Source organism: Prunus mume, linkage group LG1 (assembly GCF_029339155.1).
Source record: "Prunus mume cultivar Tortuosa linkage group LG1, ASM2933915v1, whole genome shotgun sequence".
Taxonomy (NCBI): domain Eukaryota; kingdom Viridiplantae; phylum Streptophyta; class Magnoliopsida; order Rosales; family Rosaceae; genus Prunus; species Prunus mume.
Window position 1 is genome coordinate 23436356 of NC_142698.1, and position 20323 is coordinate 23456678.

Sequence of the window (20323 nt, forward strand, 5' to 3'; positions counted from 1 at the left end):
AGAGTTTTCTTAAAACATACCATGTTCTTTTTAATCATTAGAGGAAGGGAAAACTTGTGATATTTTTCATCGGTTGAAAGAGAAGTGTCACTAAACAATGAGCTAGTTGGTAAAAACAATGCATGTTTTAAACCACTGAATGAAAAACCGATGGGTAATAGGAGATAGGCTTATATATTAAAGCACTACAATATAATTATTAGGTTAGATTTAGGGTTCGATTCGGTATAACTACTCTCTCTTATGATATTTTCACTATTTGTAAGCCGGGCTGTTTTCTTTCAAACAATTAGTTACTACTAAATGTTTGAGGATTGAAAGTAACAAGTGCTGAAGGGTAATCATGGGATACATTCCCAGAAAAGATTATGACAGTCCTCTAATTAGATTTCTTTCCTCAATTTTCGATGTCGTCCTGATTGGATTTCTTTCATCAATTTCCAAATGTGGTCCTCCTTTAATCTCTCTCTCTCTCTCTCTCTCTCTCTCATGGTAAGAGGTTTTGCAAGCAGTAAAAGTAAACTTGAAAGGTAACCAGGGACCATCCTAGAAGTTCACCTTAATCTTTTGCCATTTGGTTTGCAAGCTACTACGATATTATTGCAGGCCAGGAAGCTATTTATTTCAAGCGTGAAACATTGGTGGTCCTGTAATTACCAAAAGTTGGTCGTACACCTCAAAATCAAAAGCCGTATTATCTCTATCATGAAGGAATGAGATTTGTAAGATTTTAGGGCAAAGTTCTATGGTCCTCTGCCTGCCATCAAGAAAGCAGTACAGTAGAGCCCAAAACTAGTAAAGTTAGGTAGCTAGGATTTATATCAACTTAGTGTGTGCACAATTTTGGTACAAGACTCTAAACCTTAGCCAGTCTAGTTGGCTTAAAAATGAATCCTTTAGCCATTTTTATCAAAGCCTCCATAGACCGTAGAGAGCCGGCAACACAATTGCAACTTAATGAGCCGTAACTACTGGTATCTCCATATCGATGGATGGAGCCATGTGATAAAAGCTCCTTAAAGCATCACATAGTAAGTACATTATTATGCATGCTATACCGTTAATCTAAACTATTAATCGAAACCGTTTATATAAATGTAGCAACCTTGACATACATTATTGGTATATTCCTTAACAGCTAAATTAGTGGTTGTCTAATATAGTATCGGATCCCTTTTTTGCACCCCTATTATCTACATATCTTCTTTATTTTCAAGGTGTCCTCCTATCTTGCACCTATACACTTGCCTCTCTCCCTCCATTTTTCTGCTCACTGAGTGCAGGGATGGGCGCATGCACGTAAAACCAAGCGTAAACTTTTGGAGCTAGTGGCAAGCTAACACATTAATTGAGTTTTTGAAGTCACCCTTCACCTTTGTTCATAAGGGGAAGGAGAGATGCTGGCTAGTAAACCCAAAAAGGTCTTTGGCTTATATGTACCTTTTATCTCACTCCAGGCTCCAGCTATACATATAAATGTTACAATTATTTTTTGAGGTAAGTACATTCTCATGGGTTATTCAATTTCAACCTAAAATCATGTCACGTGGTAGTTAGAGGTGATGCCCTTAACTTGATGGACCTAACCAGAAGTTATTGACCAGACGCAACATTCACTTCTATTATGGTCAACAATTGTCGAGTTGTGGTTGGGAAAGAGTCCCAAATTAGTAATAAAGAAGACGTCTTTAGTTCAAATTCTCTTCTTCTCAACTATTATTTGTAACAATGAAACAATTCTCTGGTGACTGGTCAAATTTATTCTAATATAGTATATGTTTTCTGTGCGTACTCGTTTTGAACACAAATTACCATGGCAGAGAATATTAAAATTTTCCAAATTAACTTCGAAGCTTATGGATTTGGCTTCTGTATCCTTCTGCAGGAACAGATTCTCTTTTGGTGTACAGTGTAACAGTACTAGAATTCATCTCTGGAACTAACTAGTTGGGCTTGTTTCCAGAAACAAAACCTGGGAGAAGAACACTAATATTTTCTCAAAATGATCCAGACAAGAACCAAGCCAGAAGCCTCAAACAGGAACATATGCATGTATGCTTTTCTGACATGGTAAAGCACATTGTGTTTGTTACCCCATGCCATTTTCCATGAAGGCCACATTCAACATTTTCAATGTGAAAAACACAGAATTCAATGAAACAATTAAATTAATAGTCTAAAATTTGTAATGTTGTGTTAAAGAAAATTAGATAAAACATGCAAGTTGATTATTCTTCCTGACTGAAAATCAATAAAAAATGAGACGTGCAGCCATTTTTAGAGATGGATAGTTTCTTGGAAACCCAGAATTCAGAACTGAAAATAAAGTGGTCATCATAACTTAAAAATATTTATATCTGCATTGACATTTAACAATCTAAGAATGTTACATTTTGATGTCAGCCATATCAAACCAGATTTGCTCAAAGGCCTTGACAATGAGATCATGATATTCGTTTGAGTTGAGTGAGAGATAACAAGCAAGAAGGTCTTCCAAATCTTTAGATTCCCTGATGTTGTTCTCCACAATCATCTCCACCATCGAGTCTCTGAAGTCTTTCTGCGGATCAACTGAGGACTTAACAACTGCAAAGCTCTCCGAAAGGCGTCTATTCTTCGACTTCAAGCATGAGGATGGTGATGGTGATGACACACTCTTTCTAGCATATGGCTGATTTTTCTTACTTTTAAGTCTTGGAGAATTGCCTCTAAGTCTTATACCTGTTGTTGAGTTGGCAGAGGACTTTCGAACTGAATTCCGGTTGGCTTTTCTTTGGCTACCCTTTTGTGTTCTTATGCTTTCCTCCTTGACAATCTTGACAGTGAGAGACCTCTGCCCTTTTATCTCCTTCAATTTAGATGAACTTCTTTTGAACTTGGTTGCCTCAGTGGACTTATGATGATCATCAAATTTCATTGGCTTTGTCAAAATTGGAGGAAGCTCTAGCTCTGAGATCATGTCAAAGCCATCAAGCTTCTCATCGTGAATTTTCTTCGTAGAGGCTCCATCTTTCATGTCAATGATGGTATCAGAAGTTGAAGAACTAACTCTGCAATTATAAGAGCTGGACCATGTGGCTAGCCCATCCAATGGGTCAGGACCACCAAATTGGCGACATTCATATTCAGATGGGATCAATTCATGAAATTCAGGCTCACTGGAACTTTCACTAGAAGAGCCAAAGTAATCTGGAGATTGAATTGTGTTGGTCTCAAGATCAGTCCAAACTGAATCAATTGTGGCATGACAATTACAATAGGCTGGTGATGAGACAGAGGATGTTGTTGAGACATGCTTGTTAGGAGAAGGCTTGTAAACAGCTTTTCTTTTGGCTCTTCTGGTTGATAATCTTCTGGGGTGTTCAGGAAAATGTGTGTCTGAGGCTTTGGGGTTCACAGGTGAATTATAGAACTTGTCAGCTCTGTTGGGTTCTGTTGTGAAGTAGTAGGAGTATCTTCTGGTTTGAGAAAGGTGGGGTTTTTGTTGGGGTGGTGTAGAAGTTGAGGTTGGTTTTTTCTTGGTAGAGTGATGATGATGCTGATGAGAGGTTTGGTTGTGGTTTTTGGTTTTGCTCATGTCTTTGAGCTTGTAAAACCAGGCATTTGGTATCATATCTGACAATTTGAACCTGTGATTACCCATCAAGAATGAAACGACTCCCTTCCTTTTCTGTGTCTCACTGACTCACTTGTATCTCTCTCTCTCTCTCTCTCTCTCTTATGGTTGCAGGAGTAGTGAAGATAGCAAACAGTTAAAACAGCTCAAATGTTTAGCGAGAAAGCAACAGGTAGCAAGTAAAATATATGGTTAAATAGAAGGATTAAGCTCAATTGAATATGCCAAAGTTGCCCTCAACTAAATATTTTTCTCACCATTTCCTTTCTACTTATCCAAACAAGCATAAAAGAGATTGTAAATATATCTCTTGTCTCCTTTCTTTTATTTTCTTATTATTTTAAGTTGTTTCTTTTCTATTGTTTCAAAAAGAAGAATATTTGTAATGGTTGCAAGTGACCTTTTAAATGATAAATGTAAAATGAGTGTTGAAAAGAACCAAAGCTACATAGTACAAGTTGTTTTAAGGGAATAAATATTTGTGTTTATTTAGTACAACTTAAGCTTGAAGGGTTCTGTTTTTTATTTTATATTTAACAATATAAAATAATATATAATATAAACAAAGAAGCAAATTAGAGCTTGGATTTATTGGTGCTTTATAGGCATTGTGCTGGCTCTTTCATACCACAAATGAGTTGTTGTCTCTTGAAGGATTGGCAACCTTTTTTTTTTTTTTCTAATTTTTTTTTTTAAAAAAAACCTATCTGGCTCCTCCTCCTTTTGTTTACCTAAAGGAGCCAACACTAATGATGATATTTGTCTACTAAGTGCTGTATATCTTCCCATAATTTCATGCTTCACAAATGATGATATTCCATATCTTTTCCAAGTGCTTAATTTCCACAAGGCCCACCTGCTCCTAAAGCCATGGCTGGAAAAGCTATGGCTGACCAATTTTCACCACTGTTATTAGGCATTATCATGTATTGTAAGTTGTTGCTCTTGTTATTCTATTTTCCCTGCTAAGGGATTTTATTGGAATTTGGAGAGTAAACCGCAACTATGGTCAGTTCCTCACTCACGGATGGGTAATTTTTTATTATTATATGAGACTCACATTGCATCAACTACTGATTAGAAATCGCACAAATTCGTCAGTAACGGAACTAGTTTGATACATTATAACTTAGAGCAGCTCCTGCGAGAGAAGAGGCCCGAGCAAGAGTTGGGTCCCACCAGCCCGAGCAGCCCAAGGGCAAGTTTTGCCGGCTTCGAGGGTCGGACGCCAAGACCGACGTTACGCTAACGCCACAACACGGTAATTCAAATTTTTTACCGCTGACGCGTGAATTACACACGCTAACAAACTGCCATTTGGACCATTAATGGCAAGGTCACTATTCACGTGAATAGTGACATTACTTCTTATCCTAGACTTAACCATTGTGGATGGAGATGCTCTTATAAATCATGTGCATGTTTAATTTTCTTCTCCTCTCTTTAGACTAAAAGTCCCCTTGTCTAATGCTCGAAACTAGGGGACATCAAGCCGAGTTGATATTGACTCCTGTGTGAAGAGTTTAAATGCATTGCGATGGCATCAAAAGAAATCTTAACATCATTAAGAACCAAGTAAATATCAGAAAATGAAAGGAAGGAGAGAAGAGTTGTCCCCACAGAGAAAAAATAAACATACTGCTTGTTAACAACATCTTAAAATATGAAATAACATCAACTGCTAAAATATCCCTTCACAACAATTGGTCCCAGCCAACTTGAAGATTAAGACTCCTTGAACAATACATTCCAATTATTTTCCTTTGTTTTTATTTGTTTTTCTTTTGAGGGTTAGTATAGGCCTGTGAAATAGGTCAGAATAACCCATCTCAGTTCTCAGTGTCCATGGTCCAAATTTTAACTGACTTTAGGTCATTTCAGCCCATTCAACAAGTTGGACTAGACTGGGACGATGGTACCACTAGCACCCTATTATTGCTAGCCCGTAATTATTATTATTATTTTAAAGACTTTCGATAATTTAGGAGAAACGTTCAATCAATCAATCCTCTTATCTTTATATCTCAAACCGAGCTGAAAAACTTGTATGAAATGTTACTATTAATGTACCCTATTATTGCTAGCCCGTAATTATTATAGTATTATTTTATTATTTTCGATCAATTATGATCTGTTATGTGAAAAAGTTATTAGACGTGGCATATTATAATTGGCTAATAATGCTATTCCCGTCTCATATAAGTGTTTCTCCAAACGAGAGATTCATGCATTGGGATCTAGTGGGAGCAATGAATCTGGAATATTTGGAACATTTCATGTATGAGGAGACGAGACGTTTTGAAAGTAATGTTTGATGAATTACATATTAATCAATCTTCGACTTGCGTGTGGGTCTGAGGTTATGGTTAAAAAAGCTTGGTCTAAAATAAGTCACTTTCTCTTTGTCATTTGCACTAGTGTCACTCAGAGAATCTCATAATGATATCTTGAACTCAGATTTCATTAAAAATAAGAGAAAGTTCCTTCTTCCTTTTTTTAGCAAACCAAAGTGGTAATACTCTTACAAGACCTTCTAAAATTGATTCGGCTCCTTACTCTCTCCCTTTTCTCACCATTTTCCTTGAAGATTAAAGCTCAATCCTCCTCCTCCTCTCTCTCTCTCTCTCTCTCTCTCTCTCTCTCTCTCTCAAAACTTCAGTCTTTCAAACTTCCTTTTTTAATTCGACCAAAGTTTAGAGTCAATTTGTCATTGTTGTGTTGTGAAAATAATCGTTGTCAAATTTTTTGTGAGAGAAATCAACTGTGAACGAAAATAGTTTGGTGTTTGATAAACTTTTTGTTAAAAGTGATGTTGATACAATAATTAGTTTATGAGTTTTTGATAAATTTTTGTGTGAAAGTATTGTGAGTTGTGTATAATGATTAAAAATGGCACTATGTTGAAATAACTTTTTCTATTCAAGTGTTTTTAAAAAGAAAAGTACTTTCACTTTCTTTTACATATTTTTTGTGTTAAATATGTTTCCATCACACCCTAAACATTATTTTAATCATAAAATAAATAAAATATCATAGCAAAAATATAGTGTCAATAATATGGTATTAACAACAATAAACAAGGAATCATATACAATTTCTTAGTAAATGAGCTCATTAAATTGGCGGCTATATGATTTATCAATGCCTCCATTTTTTGTGCTACCAGACCATCTTCTTGGTGTGCATCAACCTCTAATATAGCAAAAAATCAAGCTACCATCCTCCTATGTTCACTCACTGAAATCACACAAAATATTTTCATTTGACATGCACACCGTCATCCTCCTATTTTCACTCACTAGAATCACACAAAGCATTTTCATTTGATATGTACGCCACTGTATAAAACAAGAAACTGTTATATAAAACAAAGACATGGTGAATGGTGATTAATTCTTCTAGCTGTGATGTGAGTCCTTGACAGAACACTGGGATATATAACAAAACAAAGAGAATAAGAAAAGAATCCCACGGTTAGACAAATTATTAATTAATTTGTTAATTAGAGTAAGGTATTTACGATATGTTTATGGAGGGTATAATGGAATCATAATAGCTGTCAAAGATTGGCAAGCTAACCTCATCATAAAAGTAAAAGACAGAGCGTGACAGCTGATGAGCTAGGAAGGGAAAGGCATATGGAAAAGCTTGTACTTTTGCCTATTGGATCTATATACGTATTTAAGAGTACTCGTACTTTTGTATTTGTGATGAATGTTGACCTTACTTAACCCGATACAAGCATAAAATTCATCACAAAGCATCAATTAAAACCCTAGAAATTAAATCGAAAGGGAATAATGAAATTTAGAATAAACAAACCTAATGTGTATCTTACCTGAGTCTTGTGGCTTCACTTCAATTGATCCAACAACAACAAAAAAAGAAGAACAAATATGGAAGATGCTATGAACAGAATGAATAGTCAATGAAACTAGCAAGTACTTTATAAAAGATGCTATGAACTTTATACCTGGGGAACACCAGTTGTCTTGCATTGAAGTTTCTGAGGCCACAGCTCATAGAGGTCCTGTGAAAGAGAAGAGGTGTCAGATGACCTAATATAAGGTATCATAAGAATTTGAGATCTTCAGCTTTGTCATAAGCCGAGGGAAAAGATGACTATGCAAGGAACATATAGTACCTTGAATAATTTTGCTTTTAGCAATTCTGAATGTACTTCGGAAACACCATTCACAGTATGGGAGCATACAATCGCCAGGTTTGCCAATCGGATACTGTGTCAAATCAAATGGTAATTAATGGTCAAATTGCTGAGACAAAGACATGGAAACCAGGTAACCGAGTTGATGACTTTTCTCCAAACTTCTAAGAGAGTACATTTGCTTCAGAAACATGCAGATAAAGAAAAAAAGAACAATAATGATAAAACCATGTTTCTTTCTTCAAATAAGTGAACATGATTTCCAACATAATGGTGGAAAAGAAAGAAACTATCATGCACCCAAGACCTCAAAGATGTTTAATGTTTACATGGTTGGACAGGGAAATCACAGCATGATTATTATACTCCAAAATCCTAAAGTTTTGAGAGTTCAAGCTATCTGTACAATTCTTAACAAGGAATGCTAACTGTCCCAGCATCTATAAAAACCTCAATCTCATTGAAGTAGCCAGTTTCTGCATGAACATATCATCTTTTGATACAATACAACGCATATTCAAAATATATTATAAATAAGCAATAAATAACTGCATTAAGAAGAAACAAGCAAACCTGAAACAAACGGTTATCGGGGTACAATACACTACTTATATTTTCTGCTTTCTGTCTACAAACAACAGCATTGATGTAATCTCCAGTATTATAAGCTTCCTGCATGCGCGGATCATTGCATAGAAAAATTAGTCTCACCTAAAATTTGTAGGAGGCACGAGATGGATTCTATTGAAACATGAACAATTGGATGAGAGAATACTGTAGCTACTCTTTCATTTGGGATTTCCGTGGGATATTGATTAAAAATGCATTTCTTGAAATGCATAATGTTTAATGTTAGTCAAAGACACAGAAAAAAAATTTCAAACAAATTAATCACAACTTTGTATAAACTGTTTCTAAAAGAAAATATGATGTGTGAGAAACAGGCAAATTATCTACTCACAGGGGTGAAACACAACTCCCGGATTCCGCAGAATGAATAATTTTGGATACAGTATCTATCAACAACGTCAGGAGAAGTGCTTTTGGGGAAGGTAAATAGAAGCAAACCACTCTTTGTCAGCTTAACCAGCGAAAGAAGAGGACTTGTGTCTCCTTCCCCATCCACCTTCGCAGGAGACAAAGGAGGACCATTTTGATGATCGTCTGTCATTGCCATTATGATTACAAACAAGTGATGTCACAAAACAGAAGCTCGGCATCTAATTGAATACGAAGTAAAACTAAAAGCGATACCATTAGCGTCCCAAGAGTTCACAGTAGCCTCCTCGCCATCTGCATTCTCTTTGGAAAGCTCCCTTCTTTTAGAAACGGCTTCTTCTTCTGAACTGCAACTATTAAAGCACTGAACATGGTGAAAACATGGACATAGAAACAACTTGTTATAAAAGACTACTGATTTCAGCTGAAAGCTAAGAATGAGAATCATGGGTAAAAAATTGAAGAAAAAATAAAGCTTCAAGACCAAAGTGAGCGATCTTGAGCTGGAATTGGCGGAGTTGGCAGAGGGAGGAAGTGTGTTTAAATAGTATAGCCGAGCGGCTATACTATTTAAATATTGGAATATATTTAAACAGTATAGCCGACCGGCTATACGTTTTAAAAATACGACATGTTTACCTTACCAACGACAACGACAATACAATATGATTATAGCCGCGCGGCTATACTCTATAAATATTCGAATATATATAAACAGTATAGCCGTGCGGGAATACGGTTTAAATATTCATTTAGGCTGTTCTGTCCGTGTATTTCTTTCAAACTATTATACATTCATGTTTGTATTCTGATAATAAACACGACAAGGAAATTACTTTAAAATTAGCTCTTTTCTCTTTTTAAGGCAAATTATTATTATTATTATTTTTTGTGGGTTTGAAAAGATGTTTTAAAGGTTAAGCTCTATTCTTTTTATTTTAACTACATTATATGTTAGATGAGTTAAATTTCTAATAACACTAGTATTCAAACTTAAGAGAAATATAAAGTTAATATCTTGGTCCTTATTTCAATATAATAACTTATGATCCCAAATAAGCAACGTTAGACGGGAATTTAAAGGCATGATTGCAAGAACACCTTAAGGATGTGTTTTGTTCTATTTTATGAATTATGATAAAAACATTGCTGGTTAACTACAATAGAAAACATTGTGGGAGATGCATTTTATATTGGATATAGGCTATACAATCAAATACGATTTCCTAAAATATAGGAAGCATGACATTAGAGCACATTGGTGGAGATGTTTTTTAAAATTCTCAACACCTTTTTTGGAGGAGAGAGGTCCAAAAGCCGCGTTAACGCAGCTAATGACACCCAGTCTGAAAATTAGGACTTTTCTCAACCCAAAAAAAAAAATCAAGAGGAGAGAGAGGTTTACTTCATTTCATGGTTTGCCACTTACTTGACTTCCAATACGTGAACCCCATTAATATTAATTTTTAGTATTAATATTAATATTAGCACCCAATGAACAAAGCACAAAGTCTCCCTCCATCTTTATGTAAATCCACCAAGCAAAAACAAAAACACAAACCCTCTCTCCTTTTGTTACACCAACTGTTGTTACAACAGAGATTTTCTCAAAAGCAAAAGCACACACCACTTGTGCAGTGCTCCCAAAACAAGCAACAAAAAGGCAACAGAATCACCATCCCTTCAATCTCACTCTGCTTCCAATCATTAGAGATGAGGTTGAAGGCACCAATTGCCTTAAGATCCAAGTTACTCAAACCATGCAGAAACTTGTTACAAATTTTCAGATTCAAACTCAAAAAACCATTCTTTATAAGAGCCCTTCACTCTCGTCCTCATTACACCAAAGTTGAAAAGGCTCAAAAGGTTCCGAAGAAGAATCGGATAACGGGGTTCCTGTCAGCTTTCTGTTCAACCCGGAAGCCAAAAGGGATGGACAGACTAGCAGCACTCAAGAGCTTCTCTGAAAAAGGAGGTGATGGAAGGCATTATCCATCACCCATTACACCGGCTTATTTGAAGGCTATGGCTGGAGAACCAGTGGCTTCGGGTCATGAAGAGGTGCAAGATGCATGCAGGAGTTTTGAGAACTATTTGGTGGAGATGATTATTGATGAAGGGAAAGTGAGGGACTTAATGGATGTGGAAGAGCTTCTCTACTGCTGGAAGAACCTGAAAAGCCCTGTTTTCATTGATTTGGTTGGTAGATTCTATGGAGAGCTGTGCAAGGACTTGTTTTCCACTAGCAGTGATGAAAGTTCATAGTGATTCTTCAATATTCAAATTCTTTCTTTTAAAGGCATAATTTTTTTGTAATATGGCATGTAAATGCGGAAATGATATATTTTATCATGCTGCTTCATTCTTCACCAAGGCACCAAATCCTCTCAAGGATACCATTTCAGAAAAGCAAAATATTGATTTCGTTTGCAGGTGATACAAACAAAATCCAAAAGAATTCAACGCACAATCTGATTAAATTGTATTGTACTCCAAAGCAATCATCATTAGAAGTTCTGCAAATGAATCAAGAAACAAGCAATGCATTCCCAAAGTTGAAGAAAGTGGCTATGACTAAATTCCGGAAAGAAATAAAAAGACACATGGAAATCAAGAACAATATCCATATAGATGTCTATTTACAGTTTAGAAAGTGATTAACCAGATTCTTGCAGTCTACCACATCCATATAGATATGTCAAAACTTGAAAACTGGACATTACAAACTCAGATTTGAGAGTTAAATCGATTTAACTCTACCAGCTGTAGTTTGGAAAACTCCGACAATTGCTCTCGGCTAAGTTGAACTAACTATATTAACATTTCATAACAAAAGTTAGGTTCAGCTGAATTACCAGTTGGTCAGTGAACTGTAAACATTACCAAGGGACGATTACATTTTTGGTTTTGAAACATACACGCGAGACCTCACAATTGTCTCTCCAATTCTAAATCCAGGCATGACCATAAACTCGACTTGTCCTTCATCCAAGACAGCTGCACCTTTGCCATCTTCCTCCACAGATTCCATATAAGCATCTGAGAATTTGCTTCCTCTTTTGACAGCAAATATTTTTGCTTCAGAATCTATCGAAGGTGCAATGCCACGTAAAACCCAAACCAACATTGCCATTCTCACAAATATTTGATAGAATGAAGTCCTTGGATGCTTGCCACTCAATACAAGTGTCCTGTGATCCAGATGCCCAAAAAACCATGATTCCATCATTGGATGAACAACTAGTAGATACTTTTCTCCGCAGAATCTGGCAAAATCTGAATCTGGGTTCTCTATCAGGGCATCCATTGGGTCATCATATCTCATAATACCATCCACATTATAAGCTTTCAATGACATCCCATAAAACATTCTCCTTGCAATGTAGGCTTCAAATGCGTACTTCTTGTGGGACCTTTTTGAATATGCAGCTTCCACTTCCACTGCCTTTGCCGCAAGATCCAAATCCCAGCCTGAAGCTTTCATCAAGCTAATTAAAGGCTTTGCAAAATCATGAATGGATTTTGACGCAGCTCTGTAAGCATCCTGAAATGTAGTAATGTTCAAAACCCGAGCATTCTTCCTTTGCAAACTTATCTGCCTTACATTCTCAGCCAGTGTCACATTCACCAAGTCCAAATCTCTGAGCTCTTGTTGCAGGCAGATTATATCAGAGTTCTTAACTTCCGTTTGAAACTTCAACTCTTCCAGCAGCTTCTCATTCAGTTCAACCTTCTTCCTCAGGATAGCGGAATGAGATGAATCAGACTTGGGCTTCACACATTGCGTCTCCTTATACACACGCTTAATCTTGCAGAGAGATTCAAGCTCAGCCATAAAATGTTCATCTGCAGCTACAATCTTTTTCGGGTTATAGGGTACATGAGCTTCCTGAAGCTGGATATAAGCTAATTTCAGAGCTGACACAATGTCAAACAACTTGGATAACTCGGCATCCCCACACATACTGCTTGTTCTCGTAACTTCCATGGGCTGGGGATGGATTTTTACGCCATCACGCTCTGTATCCTCGGTCACATCACTTCCATCTTCACCAAAAGGGACTCTAACGTTGTTGGGGTTGTTGGGATGCTGGTGATGGTGATCTTGGTTTTCAGAGGTAAACACACCAATGGATCTCAACTTGCAAACTTTGGCAAACTTGGAGACAATATCAGATATGTTTGAGGAGGGTTTAAGGGGTTTGGTAGTAGCAAACTCCATTCCTTCTTCCTATAAAAGGTCAAAACACTGAGAACTGATACTGCAGATCTGAATACCAATGGCACTAACAGCACTTTTGTCTCAAAATGGGCGTAGCATATCCATGAAACCCGGCTAAGAAACAGCCCACTAATATAACACTTGCACAGTTGCACGAGTATTATATACACCAAAAACCCCAAAATAATGCAAAGCCCTTTTGAGGATCAAAGACCCAAAATCAAACTAGAAACAGAGACCAAAATTTCAACAAGGACAAAGCCAACCATGTAGAACTTGAGTAACAGCAAAGCACAAAAAATACAAAAAAGGGCAGAGGACAAAACTCAAAAAGGAGCAGACTTTTACAAAACCCAAAAGCCAGACAGCAAGAGAAGCGATTCTAGAGCAGCAGCAGTAGCAGAGTAGAGTACATGCACAACAACAACAGCATTTGGGATTCACAAAACGAAAACTTACAAACCAGCAAGTGAAGGAGCTAAACGACGGCGTTTCAAGAGCTATATCGTGTTGTTGGTCTCCACTGTCCAGTCTGAACAAATGGGTTGAGGCTTGAAGGGGGTTTGGTTTAGTGCAGCAGCAGTAGATGCCATAAAATCATATTTTAAGCAAAGCATTCATACTGCAAATCACATATACGCGGTGTTTGGAAAAATGTGATGCGAGGTTCAAAGTTTGGTGATTTTTTTTAAAATAATATTTATTTATTTTATGGGAAAGGGAGCTAAACCCAACTTGGAATCTTTACTGTTTGTGTTTCTGAAGAACCCTCCTGCTCTGCCTGCCACCATTTTGAAATTCTTGCTCTCTCTCTCTCTCAAATTTTTTTTTTCCTGCTTTTTTTAATTTTAGATTTTTAGAGAAAGAGGCGCACGTAGTTACCAAAAAGTTATAAGAATTAGGGACCGCACGCGAGTTTCTTTTAATTTCTGTGTCAGAGGCTCTGAGCGTTACGCAACCCAATGCCGCTGTGACAATTTTCTGCTGCTTTGGATTTCCAGATTCAATCGCAGCCGTTTATCGAAATTGAATAGGAGACGACGTCGTTTCAGCTGGACCTGTGTGGAAAGCTAACTGCTCAGTGCTGATCACCAGCAAGGTGATCTGGATTGAGTGATATTGGGTTCATAGTCCGGTTTTGGGCTTATAGTCGGATTTCCCGTTTAGCTCATTACCATTTTTTTCCAACAATGTTAAGAATGTCACTAAACTAGATGGTTATCCGTTTCTAAATTACATTGTCAAATTTAATATTATCTACAATATTTCAAATTCAAATTTGTTTGAGTTTGATAAGTTTGGATTCATACCCCTAATTTAGGATCAAAGTTCGAGCTTATGAGTTATTTTTACACCCGTAACGCATATGATTTTTCGAAAGGCTTTTAGGGGCAAGGCCTCTTAGTAGGAAAACCAAATTTGGATAGGATGAAGGCCTAGTTTTAGAAACTGTAAAGTGGAAAGTGTAACTAGAACTTAGAAGAGAAGTTTGCCTTGTTGTCGAGATGGGTTAAACTTAAAATGCATGATCACGTGAAGAATCTGAGCTGAATGGATGTGTTGGTAAATGTATGCCTAAAAGGGACAAGAAGTGAGTACAATGTTAGAAAGTGGGAGAGAGATGCAAGCAAACTCCAAAACTTCAAAGCATTAAATATTGAGAGAGTTTGCATGAAGCCAAGCTCATGAAAACGATATAAAAATGAGGAAGAGGGGTGGAGGGGCCGTCTTTATTCTCTCCCACCTGCATTCCTCTATATCCTAGTCATCTCCTTCACTTCTCTTTTTTTTCTTCTTCCTGTTTTCACATATGGAACTCTTAATTAGTTAATAGTTCTTAGTCTTGGTACATTATTACCAATACAAAATCATAAGATAGATGGTAGATAGTGTGAATAACATTCCATTAATTTGCGATTTCAATTTTGATTCTTAATTTCTTATGAAAAATAAAGTGTTACACGCTCTTTTCGCTTGTATTCTTGCACTGAACCGAAGAAGTAAAAATAATATTTGTTACTATGGGAGTGTTATTTGCACTCTTCCGGAATAGTACAAGTATCAACTGCATGGTCAAATAACAAGTTTGAAATATACTCAATTTAGCTTGGTGGGGTTCTTGTCTGTGATAAGACGGTGAGTTATGCTTTGGTAGACCTCTTTTGTGGTCCTATTTTCTAATGAACAAGATATGGTAGGCCTCTTTAAATCTAAGATCATGAACGGGGTTGGACAAATGGAGACACAACACCTTCAAGAAAAAGATATATGAAAACCTTGTAATGTTGGATGGAGAACTACAAATAAAATATGAAAATGCAGATATTATTTGCACTTCTACACTACATGTATTGGAGTCATCGCATTGAGGGAGTGAGAATATCGTCCATTAATTTGAAGGTCCGATTTGTTGTTCAGTACTCTTCAAAAGAGAAATACTAAAGGCAGTCGCTCATGATTTTTTAGATGTTCAATATAGTAATAAGTCTTATATATGTATTCACAACTAAGAGTAGCTCACTCGTATGCGAAAGAGTGTTCACAAGTTTAGCTCTTTCTAAGAATTCAATACCCTACCATGGGCACCAACCATTTATTAAAGTATGTATGAGTATGACACCATTCAGATTTGAGGAAATCTAGCAAAATTCTATGTGTATGATGTATACCACGCAAGAGGGATTGAATCCTGACCAAAGATTTAATACCCGCTAAAGTGTCCTTTTTCAAGAAGAAAGCCCTGAAGAAAAAAAAAATTGTATGATATTAATAAGCTCATAGTGAGTCCCATATGTCAAAATCACACAATAGTGCTGTCAGCTTTGTTCAAAGAAATGTGAAATGCAGAGGGCCTGTCAGACAGGAGAGGATTGTTTGCCCACGCATTTAACCCATACATTTCCCATATCTCTCTATCAATCAAACGCCAAAGCTGTGGTGGGACAAAGGCCAATTTAATTCAAGTTTGAAATTTATATTCACATTTGACTAAGTGGGATTATATTCATACACATGTATATATGTGAGACAATGACTGTTGGACTTGGTTTCTACTAGCAAAGAGGAAGCCTAAGAAAGCAAAGAGCATCAGAGGCCTATAGAGCAGAAACAAAAGCATGGAAACAAGAGCAGGTTTGCAATTTTGCAGAGAGGCTTAATAAGTTAATTTCCCTTTTCTCTCCACATCTGCATTGACCAACGCCCACGATTGCACCAAACAGCTTATTCATTGCTAGGGACAATAAGAGTAATAAAGTTAAAACATGTGTTGTTCTATATGGTTTTTGAGTGTCTTTACTTCATGGCACAAGAATCCCTTTGAAATTCGATTTCTCATTCCTGTAAGTCACGGATTGATATGTATGCAAAAATAACTCATTATAAACAAAAGGAAATTCTATATGTATGTCAAACTGTGATGGGCAGGTAAGTGGAAATGGCTACTTCCAAAGCAAAGAGCCAAGTGGTCAAGCCATCTATTTGAAATGTTAATGTTTGCAGAATGGAAGGTTAGTTCGGTAAGAGTGGCTGCAGATAAGGTTGTATATATATTGAATAATTTGTCCAAGGTCTATGTCGTTGTCTTTCGGCAATTCATGTTAGGAAAAAGGAAAACACAGGGGTCTGTCATCTCACTATCTCCCCAAAGAGTACATATGCTTATTCCATCATTAATTCCATGAGAAAGATAAGAGATTTAGCTTCCAAATAGCAAATTTAACTTCTTCTTTTTTCCCTTATAAGCTTAACTTTGTAATGCTGCAGTGATGATCACTTTGTAATGTCTCATGGGATCATGGATAAGCAAAAGTAACTTTTCCTCAGATATCTTTTATCTTATTGTGTTTGAAATTCATGCTCTTTCTTTTTCAAGTATTGTACTTGATGGGAAAGTTTGCCATTAATTCTGTCTTCTAAATGATCTTATGCATTCAAAGCCAATAAATTTTTTAGGTTAATTTATTCATTCTTGGAAATTTAGCCAGGGAGAGGAGGGGACATCAGAAAAGGCATTCTGAAACCATGAGTTGAATCAGAGACGTGTAGAAAGTTAGAAAACCATGTGAAAGAAGAACAAGCAAACTGTGAATTATATACTGTCCTACATGGTGGCACTTACCAAAACCCATCACCAAACATTCACCATTTTCATGCTTGTTTGTTTGGACGATTTGTCCACACCTGATTTGCCTTTGGAATCTACAGGTTTCGTTGATTATAGGGGAGGGTCCAGTGGCCAGCCAATTTTGATCAGATTCAGTAAGCCAAGACAATCCCATCCCATCCCATCCTTTTGTTGCCAGAAGAGTCACAGGTTAACGGCTTGGGATGTTTCATCACAGCAGCTTTGATTAGATGCTAAACAGTAACCAGGCAATCTCTCATTAATCTCATCATAGACCAAATGGCAAATGCCTTCCTCTCTCATCCCCAGGAGAAAATACTTGGTTACAACAGGATAGCACTAATAATGTCATATCACGTGAAAGTGTTATCACGCGTATCATAACGTTATTAATCGGGGATAGCATACTGTTTCATGGAAGTCTTTCAAGTCCACTGCTACATATTACAGGACAGTATGTACTTTTTGTTTTTCCCAAAAGTCCAAAGCAAACAGGGTAAAAAGGGAATTGGGGTTTTTAAACAGAGGCATCTAAGTCCTGAAAGATGGTTGGTGTGCATGATAATGCTGCAACAATTTCTATAAGTTGCCAACTTACAAATATACAACAAAAAGAAAAAAGAGGTGCCTAATTACCAAGTTCTTTATGTTAACCGCTTCTAAATATGATGCATGCCCCATTGGGATTTTTCTAAACTACGAATTTGTTATGGGAACGCGGTTGTACTGTAAGATTAACGGGTTTACCTTTCTCTTTTAGAGTGTTGATTAATCACAATCTAATATATGTGAATTCGAAAGGAAGATTTATGTACCTTCCTCATTGTTTAAACATCGTTGCACCCATGAGTGAGACCCAAAATGATGATTGAGATGACTTAATTAGGAGAGACATGTTATTTGTTAATGCAGTAAGATATTTTGGTAATATTAATTATAAGAAAAATGAGTTTTTAATACAAGACATTAAAGATTAAAGAAATGAAAAAGGATGAGGCAGAAGTATTTTTTTTATATAAATAAAAAAAATAAAAAAATAAAGGAAGATACAGTTATTAAACAAAGGTGGGGGTTGTGAGAAGAGGTCGGGGAAAAAAAACAGGGGGGGGGAAGAGTGTAGACTGTGGAAAAGTGAGTGCAGAGCAGCAGTTGTTTTTGCATTTCTGGGTTTTGTAATTGTAGAAAGACAGTAGAGAAAGCCTGCAAGAGAATCAAAGAACCAAACATGGCAAAGCTTAGGAAGAGACAATCCTCATAGATTCACCTTTCTTTTTCAGTTTCTCTCTCTCTCTCTCTCTCTCTCAAGTAACACTTTTCTCTGTCACACAATTCCATCTGGTTAAATATACCATCCCTACTTTTTCCACCTATACAACCATCCCACTCACAGAACAGAGAGGGAGGGAGAGAGAGAGTTGAAAAGGGGAGGCTTTAGGAGCTGAGATGACAGTGGCAACATGGGAACCTAGTTAGTCTCAAAAAAGGGTTCAGAGCGAAAAAAGAGAGCTTGCTAGAGCTCAGTTAATATCAGAAAAAGTTGTGTTCTTGTGCCATTGGTGGGTTTTCTGAGCTTCCCTCTTGTTGTTCATGGAGTTGAAGAGACTGCACAGACTAAGGTTTATGATCAGCAAGCCCTGTCTTTTCTTCTTACTCTCAATTTCTGCCCTATTCACCACCATCAGCTCAAATACATGTCCAGGTAAACAATCAAATTTCCCAATTCAATTTCTCCTACTTTCAGCTACCACTATTCTGTCTAGCTAATCTCATTTAATAAGTCGCTCGTCTGTCTCTCTGAAATTTAACACATTTATCTACCTTGTGTTAAAATGCAGATAGCAGGTGTGCCTTGAAAGCTAGAGCTGGTACATATTTTCAGGTGGGTTGGTCCATTATTTATAATCTTATCTTTTACTTTCAAAATGAATGAGCATTTTTGCTTCTTTATGTCATTTCTTTTTCCCATATGAATCACATTAATAACAAGTCTCTAACATTGACCAAGTTTGACTCAATCTGTGTTTGATATAGACTGCATATGAGATTCAAAAGACAAATACAACAAAATAGAGACTATATATCTTTTTATATTTGATCAAGCCACCATGATGGGTGATAAGTAGCACACACTGAGGGCAGTGGTCCTCTTGCTGTGGTCCATCCTCAGAAAAATGGTCAAGTAGTAGTAGGCTCAGTCAGCTAATAAGAAGCACACTGCACACTGGCGCAAATTAGCACACAGCTTAGAAGAAAATACTTAGGTTTTTTTCCTTCTGGTTTATTGTCCTCTTCTGAAAATTCTAATGCATCTCGGTAACTTGCGCCTGCTGTGCTCAGCGCCTAACCTGCAAACCATGCTCTATAGCCTGACTTCCCGTGAACAAATTGTTCTTGGGGCCGGGCGCACGTTAGCATTCATGAAGCTGCAATGACATGTGAGATATTGTGACCACACTCAGCGGTCAGTGCACATAATTAAAAAACTGTGTGCGCAAAAGGGTTGGTGTTAATTGTGCCATAATTGCTAATTATTGGGAGATTAATTCTAATTTGGTACAGGAATTTGGGAAGCAAAGTGGCAATTACATGGAGGGGAGGATCAATATGAGGGAGCAGAGGCTGAACATTCCGCTGAGCATAGCAAGGAGGTACTTGAGTGGACCTGGATCGTCGCCGCCTCGGTGCACATCCAAGTGCGGCAGGTGCACCCCGTGCAAGCCGGTTCACGTGCCAGTGCCACCTGGGACGCCGGTGACGACAGAGTATTACCCGGAGGCTTGGAGGTGCAAATGTGGCAACAGGCTGTACATGCCATGAAAATGTATGAATAATGATCATATATCATGATTCATGCTTAATGATATTATTTTGTTTGTGTTACAACTAAAGTCTCTACTTTCTAGCCTGATCATGCTTATTGTTAATCAAAAAAGGAATATTTATAGGACTTCAATTTGTGTAGAAAAATATATATACGTTAACAATTTGACCGAGTATATTGTATTATGATCGGTATGGAAAATATTGTGCCAAGCATTATTGTGGCTGTGTTTTGAGTTCATTTACATGATGCTTGAGAAGGAAATGGTTGTTGCTTCTTTCTGCAGGTTGAAACCTCCTAAAGCGATAGTGCCTCAAATTGTGTTAATGGGTTAATTGATATTTCAAACAAATAGAAGTTAATTTTATTGTACA

At 36.9% G+C, this 20323-nt stretch overlaps 5 protein-coding genes across 6 annotated transcripts; 2 read left to right on the forward strand and 3 right to left on the reverse strand.

The window, feature by feature from the left end:
• Positions 1–2337: 2337 nt before the first annotated feature.
• Positions 2338–3759, reverse strand: LOC103341126 (transcription repressor OFP4). The gene has a single exon (XM_016794140.2). It carries the CDS (start codon positions 3641–3643, stop codon positions 2387–2389), a length of 1257 nt encoding a protein of 418 aa, XP_016649626.2. The 5' UTR covers positions 3644–3759; the 3' UTR covers positions 2338–2386.
• Positions 3760–6681: 2922 nt separating this feature from the next.
• On the reverse strand, positions 6682–9241 carry LOC148921363 (uncharacterized). The gene is made up of 5 exons (XM_089042083.1): positions 9036–9241; positions 8743–8945; positions 8355–8453; positions 7761–7854; positions 6682–7646 (listed from the first exon to the last, which is right to left on the reverse strand). Exons 1-5 carry the CDS (start codon positions 9226–9228, stop codon positions 7636–7638), a joined length of 600 nt encoding a protein of 199 aa, XP_088898209.1. The 5' UTR covers positions 9229–9241; the 3' UTR covers positions 6682–7635.
• A 1252-nt stretch (positions 9242–10493) lies between these two features.
• Positions 10494–11149, forward strand: OFP17 (ovate family protein 17). The gene has a single exon (XM_008244743.2). It carries the CDS (start codon positions 10494–10496, stop codon positions 11043–11045), a length of 552 nt encoding a protein of 183 aa, XP_008242965.2. The 3' UTR covers positions 11046–11149.
• Positions 11150–11386: 237 nt separating this feature from the next.
• Positions 11387–13888, reverse strand: LOC103341309 (MYB family transcription factor). 2 transcript variants are annotated; one of them, XM_089044018.1, is made up of 2 exons: positions 13466–13888; positions 11387–13011 (listed from the first exon to the last, which is right to left on the reverse strand). In XM_089044018.1, exon 2 carries the CDS (start codon positions 13000–13002, stop codon positions 11674–11676), a length of 1329 nt encoding a protein of 442 aa, XP_088900144.1. In that variant the 5' UTR covers positions 13003–13011; positions 13466–13888; the 3' UTR covers positions 11387–11673. The 2 variants fall into 2 exon arrangements, with proteins under 2 accessions (XP_088900144.1, XP_088900143.1); XM_089044017.1 differs by having other exon boundaries at positions 13462–13888.
• A 4315-nt stretch (positions 13889–18203) lies between these two features.
• Positions 18204–20193, forward strand: CHAL (allergen-like protein). Its single transcript, XM_008244959.3, has 3 exons — positions 18204–18827; positions 18964–19007; positions 19688–20193. The coding sequence occupies exons 1-3, from the start codon at positions 18716–18718 to the stop codon at positions 19943–19945; spliced, it is 414 nt and encodes a 137-aa protein (XP_008243181.1). The 5' UTR covers positions 18204–18715; the 3' UTR covers positions 19946–20193.
• The last annotated feature ends 130 nt before the right edge of the window (positions 20194–20323 follow it).

Bases quoted from the DNA above. Each gene is read 5' to 3' on its own strand.
- LOC148921363 (XM_089042083.1), bottom strand. From the start codon at position 9,228: ATGATTCTCATTCTTAGCTTTCAGCTGAAATCAGTAGTCTTTTATAAC. The intron at 8,946-9,035 runs GTATCGCTTTTA...TGGCAATGACAG, and splicing joins GAACTCTTGGGACGCTAATG to ACGATCATCAAAATGGTCCT. The intron at 7,855-8,354 runs GTTTGCTTGTTT...GATTTGACACAG, and splicing joins CCGATAACCGTTTGTTTCAG to TATCCGATTGGCAAACCTGG.
- LOC103341309 (XM_089044018.1), bottom strand. From the start codon at position 13,002: ATGGAGTTTGCTACTACCAAACCCCTTAAACCCTCCTCAAACATATCT.
- CHAL (XM_008244959.3), top strand. From the start codon at position 18,716: ATGGAGTTGAAGAGACTGCACAGACTAAGGTTTATGATCAGCAAGCCC. The intron at 18,828-18,963 runs GTAAACAATCAA...GTTAAAATGCAG, and splicing joins CAGCTCAAATACATGTCCAG to ATAGCAGGTGTGCCTTGAAA. The intron at 19,008-19,687 runs GTGGGTTGGTCC...AATTTGGTACAG, and splicing joins GAGCTGGTACATATTTTCAG to GAATTTGGGAAGCAAAGTGG.
- LOC103341126 (XM_016794140.2), bottom strand. From the start codon at position 3,643: ATGGGTAATCACAGGTTCAAATTGTCAGATATGATACCAAATGCCTGG.
- OFP17 (XM_008244743.2), top strand. From the start codon at position 10,494: ATGAGGTTGAAGGCACCAATTGCCTTAAGATCCAAGTTACTCAAACCA.